This window comes from Oncorhynchus clarkii, chromosome 20, assembly GCF_045791955.1.
Source record: "Oncorhynchus clarkii lewisi isolate Uvic-CL-2024 chromosome 20, UVic_Ocla_1.0, whole genome shotgun sequence".
Classification (NCBI taxonomy): Eukaryota; Metazoa; Chordata; class Actinopteri; order Salmoniformes; family Salmonidae; genus Oncorhynchus; species Oncorhynchus clarkii.
The window spans coordinates 62,952,124-62,956,892 of record NC_092166.1 but is presented as its reverse complement, the minus strand read 5'-3'; the positions used below and the strand labels follow the sequence as shown (position 1 = coordinate 62,956,892).

The 4,769-nt window shown below is 45.5% G+C and overlaps 1 protein-coding gene across 1 annotated transcript; it reads right to left on the bottom strand.

The window, feature by feature from the left end:
* Window positions 1-1,565: 1,565 nt before the first annotated feature.
* Window positions 1,566-4,556, bottom strand: LOC139375630 (WAP, Kazal, immunoglobulin, Kunitz and NTR domain-containing protein 2-like). The gene is made up of 2 exons (XM_071117425.1): window positions 4,177-4,556; window positions 1,566-3,860 (listed from the first exon to the last, which is right to left on the bottom strand). The coding sequence occupies exons 1-2, from the start codon at window positions 4,372-4,374 to the stop codon at window positions 2,328-2,330; spliced, it is 1,731 nt and encodes a 576-aa protein (XP_070973526.1). The 5' UTR covers window positions 4,375-4,556; the 3' UTR covers window positions 1,566-2,327.
* Window positions 4,557-4,769: the final 213 nt, after the last annotated feature.

The following is a 4,769-nucleotide window of genomic DNA, read 5'->3' as shown; positions in this document are numbered from 1 at the left end:
TGGAGGTGTGTTTTGGGTCATTCTCCTGTTGAAAAACAAATGATAGTCGCACTAAGCGCAAACCAGATGGGATGGTGTATCACTGCAGAATGCTGTGGTAGCCATGCTGGTTAAGTGTGCCGTGAATTCTAAATATATCACAGACAGTGTTACCAGCGAAGCCATCACACCTCCTCCTCCATGCTTCACGTGGGAAACTTCATGGGGAGATCATCTGTTCACCTACTCTGCGTCTCACAAAGACACAGCGGTTGGAACCAAAAATCTCAAATTTGGACTCATCAGACCAAAGGACAGATTTCCACCGGTCTAATGTCCATTGCTCGTGTGTTTCTTGGCCAAAGCAAGTCTCTTCTTATTAGTGGTTTCTTTGCAGCAATTTGACCATGAATGCCTGATTCACACAGTCTCGTCTGAAGAGTTGATGTTGAGATATGTCTGTTACTTGAACTCTGTGAAGCATTTATTTGGGCTGCAATTTCTGAGGCTGGTAACTCTAACTTATACTCTGGGTCATCCTTTCCTGTGTTGGCCCTCATGAGAGCCAGTTTCATCATAGCGCTTGGTGGTTTTTGTGACTGCACTTGAAGAAACTTTCAAAGATCTTGAAATGTTCCGCATTGAATGTCCTTCATGTCTTAAAATAATGATGGACTGTCATTTCTCTTAGCTTATTTGAGCTGTTCTTGACATAATATGGACTTGGCTGCAATTTCTGAGGCTGGTAACTCTAACAAACTTATCCTCTGCAACAGAGGTAACTCTGGGTCTTCCTTTCCTGTGACGGCCCTCCTGAGAGCCAGTTTCATCATAGTATTTTGTGGTTTTTGTAATTGCACTTGAAGAAACTTTCAAAGCTCTTGAAGTTTTCCCGAATGACCGACCGTCTTGTCTTAAAGTATTGGACTGTCAGTTCTATTTGTTTGACACTTTTTTGGTTACTACATGATTCCATATGTGCTAGTTCATAGTTTATGTCTTTACTATTATTCTGCAATGTAGAAATTTTACAGTGGCCTTTTGTCCCCAGCACAATGTGCACTTGTGTCGTGATCATGCTGTTTAATCAGCTTCTTGATATGCCACACCTGTCAGGTGGATGGATTATCTTGGCAAAGGAAAAATGCTCACAAGCAGGGATGTCAACAAACTTGTGCACACAATTTGAGAGAAATAAGCTTTTTTTGTGTGTATGGAACATTTCTGGGATCTTTTATTTCAGCTCATGAAACATGGGACCAACACTTTACATGTTGCGTTTATATTTTTATTCAGTACAATTATAGCTGAAATGTGTGAAGTTATTTCCTCATTCTCTCCTGTAATTTTCCCCTTTACTTCCTGCGGTATATTCCAATAATTTCTTTGTTTATGAAACAGTAAAATATCAAAGTAGAGACAGAATCTAATATTTTATTATATATTTACATGACAACGCAGGGATATGGATATCCCTGTTTGATCTTATACAAGACATCATAAAATATTACACAAAAGACAAACAAGGAACATACGTTCCAACGAGAGAAACAAATGAAGAGAATGTGCTTTGGGAATAGGTATGAAAGCGAGTCAACAGCAGAGCAGAAAGATTACGGTACAATAAATAGCAACATATCAAAGGGAAGCATTAACGTGCCTTATTGTTGATAGATTATTCTGATTCTTGGAAAATGTAGCAATCAACCACTGAGAGAATATATTACAACTTAAATCAGGTGTACTGACAAAACTTAATCACACAGGATATTACACAGACACACTGTCATCGGTTCTACCAGAGAGGTAAGGGAACAGCTTCATCATCCACAGTGACAGATCAATAACACGAAAACAAACATCAAAAACAATCTTAAAGTAAAGTATATACACAAACATCAGAACATGTCGTTTCTGTGCAGTGCTTCCAACGAGCAAAAGTCTGCTTGGTCGATTTCCAGATGCACCAGGAGAGGCGGAGGAGGAAAAGGCCCGAGTCTATAGGGAATGAGACAACTAGAGGGTTTGATGAATGTCTCCTCTGTTCTGATACATGGTTTTTCAATTAGAAGCCAACAGTCAGACCACAACAGAGAGCATTGGGATAAACAGACAGGTTGGCAGGGCGCATCAAGAATGTTTTGTTCAAGTGAAACTCTCAGAACAAGGTACATTATGTACAGAGCTGTGTTACATTTTTTCGGTTTTATTTACTTTCTGCTTTGAACTTTGACGTTGCGTTGAATGCAATCTTGTGGGTAGGAAAAAGGATAAAATATTTAAATTAAAAATAAACGTATGTGTGTGTGCAATTGTCCTCAAAGCACCCCTATCCCTCTCCCCCTGGTCTACTGAATGACGGGGAACTCTTTGAGAATGTCACAGGTGTTCTTAGTAATGACCTCTCTGAGCTTCCGTACCCGGCGTGTGTTCGACGCTCCCACATAGCTGTCCGCCTGCAGCACGGCCATGCCATCCCTCACATCTCCCATGACGATGACCTGACCTTCGCTGATGTTGGGACATTGGCAGTTCCAGTCCATGTTGGTGAAGGTCACCTCCAGAGGCTCCTTGCCAAAGAACCGGAGGCCCATCTTCTCATCCTTCAGGATCTCCTCCACTGTGACTAGGGCTTGGCCCGAGTCCCTCTCCTCCATCAGTCCAGACAACCTCCCCAGGATCACAAAGTCACTCTTACAGAAGCTGGTCACCATCTTGCCTCTGGGTTTACAGGTTTTACAGTGGTGGTTCTTAGGGAAGGGGCACATCTCTTCACAGGCCTCTCTGGACTCAAAGTTGTTGTCGTTGCCACTGCAGCCTCCGTAGATGAAGGACTGGCACTGCCTCTGGCTGCTGCTGTAGGCCCAGCGGGGCTCGTAGGCCTTACAGGGACCCTGCAGGCTGGGCAGGCCACAGGGGGAAGACACCTCCGGACCACAGCACAACATACACACCTCATACGTCTCAAATGGTTTCCTGTTGCTGTTACAGCTGCCATGGGTGAAGGAGAAGCAACTGTTCCTTTTGGGCTCATAGTACCAGCTCACCCTCTCCTTTCCATCACACTCCTCCACCGTGTCAGGGGGCCTCTGGCACTCCTCGGCCGGGCAGCGGGTCATGTTCCTGGGCTCTTCTCTCCTCAGGGGATCCCTGGGCACCACGGTGAGGGCATGGTGGGCATGGGCCGTGCCAGAGGGGTTGTTTGCAGTACAGGTGTAGACACCAGAGTCCTGAGGCTGGGCGTTGTAGATCACCAGCTGGCCAATGTTGGTGACCACCACATTCCCCCTCACATGATTGGGTCTCATCACAACTCTCTCCCTTCCATCTCCCTCCACCTGGTGCTTTTGCCAGCTAATCTCGGGCCGCGGGTGCCCCGTGACGTCACACAGGAAGCTGGCCGTGTCTCCCACGGTAACCAACTGTTGTGATGAGCTGCTGGCCATGACTGGCGGCTGGGGTTCTGTCAGGAGTGGGGGCGTCTCCTGGAGGGGGGCTGTGGTTGGTCGGAGGGTGGTCTCCAGGGGCAACGGGGGGCTGGTGTTGGGCCAGGTGAGGTGGAAGCGACAGGTGACCACAGAGAGGGCGATGCCCTTGGAGCAGGCCTCAGCATCCATGTAGCACTTGTTGTAGTAGGTCATGCCGTCGGAGGCGCAGGTGAAGTGAGGTTCTCTCTCACAGCGGTCCCTGCACTTACACACAGGCTGGCCTTCCCAGATGTCACACTGAGAGCCCTGCTGTGTGCACATGAAGCTGGCACAGGTAGCTTCTTTGGGCATGCCCACTGGACCCTTTTTCCCATTAACGTCCATGTAACGTGCCGCCACGCAGCTCTGGTTTCCACATACGTTGGGACAACACTTCTCAAACTTCTCACACTCCTGTGGGGAGAGGGGAGGGATTAAAATTATTGGTTACTGTAGAATTTTACATGTTAGAGAAGCAATTGTAAAACATATGTATTAAAATGATTAGAATAATAATAATAATGTAATGTTTATTCTCATTTAATACAAAAGCAGATGTTGAGTGACAAATTGCAATGCACTTTTTGAATTATACATCATATAGAATTACAAATTACTCATATTCCATCATTAATTAATTATTTTAAAACCTGTAATTTAACAACTTGAATTAAAACAATATGTTATTTCTCACTGAGTAGAGTAGGACGTGATGACAGGGAACACTCACCTGGTCAGATTCGCACTCCCGCATGCAGGTACTCATGGCGTCTACCCAAAGGTTGGGGTTCATCTCGTTGGGGCAGATGCCGGCATGGGAATAGGCTGCTCCGGCTACAGACATGGCCCTGACCCGCTGGTCCAACCACAGAACCAGGCACTGCCCCAACAAGAACCAGATCCACCGGGGAAACAGCATCCACCACATCGCCAGCGTGTACCAGTTTCAAAGAAAATGTAGAGAGAAAAATGTATGTAGCCTATTTATAGATGCAAAAATATAGATTTTTCAATGTCTCCGCCGATTATTGAGGTTTGAAATTCAAAGTTCAAAAGATTTAAAAAAAACAAGTCTCCAGTAACCTACAAGTTAAATTGAGTGAAATTAATCTGTCGAGTTCCTGTTCGATCAGGTATCTGATCTGTCTTGAGAGATGAAGATGCTCTATTTATACTTCAGAACTTTGCTCCAAAATATCCAATCGGCTTCTTCCCAGGCGATCTCCTGACCACATAACTCGCCCTTGCTCGCAAGTGACAGTTATGAATTGCTTGTGAGATGTTGAAAGAGTGGTAAAGCTGGGCTGGGACTGGCGGGGCACC

Excerpts from the sequence above, each read along its gene's own strand:
- LOC139375630 (XM_071117425.1), bottom strand. The coding sequence starts at position 4,374 with ATGTGGTGGATGCTGTTTCCCCGGTGGATCTGGTTCTTGTTGGGGCAG. Across the intron at positions 3,861-4,176 it reads GGGAGTGCGAATCTGACCAG|GAGTGTGAGAAGTTTGAGAA; the intron begins GTGAGTGTTCCC and ends CTCTCCCCACAG.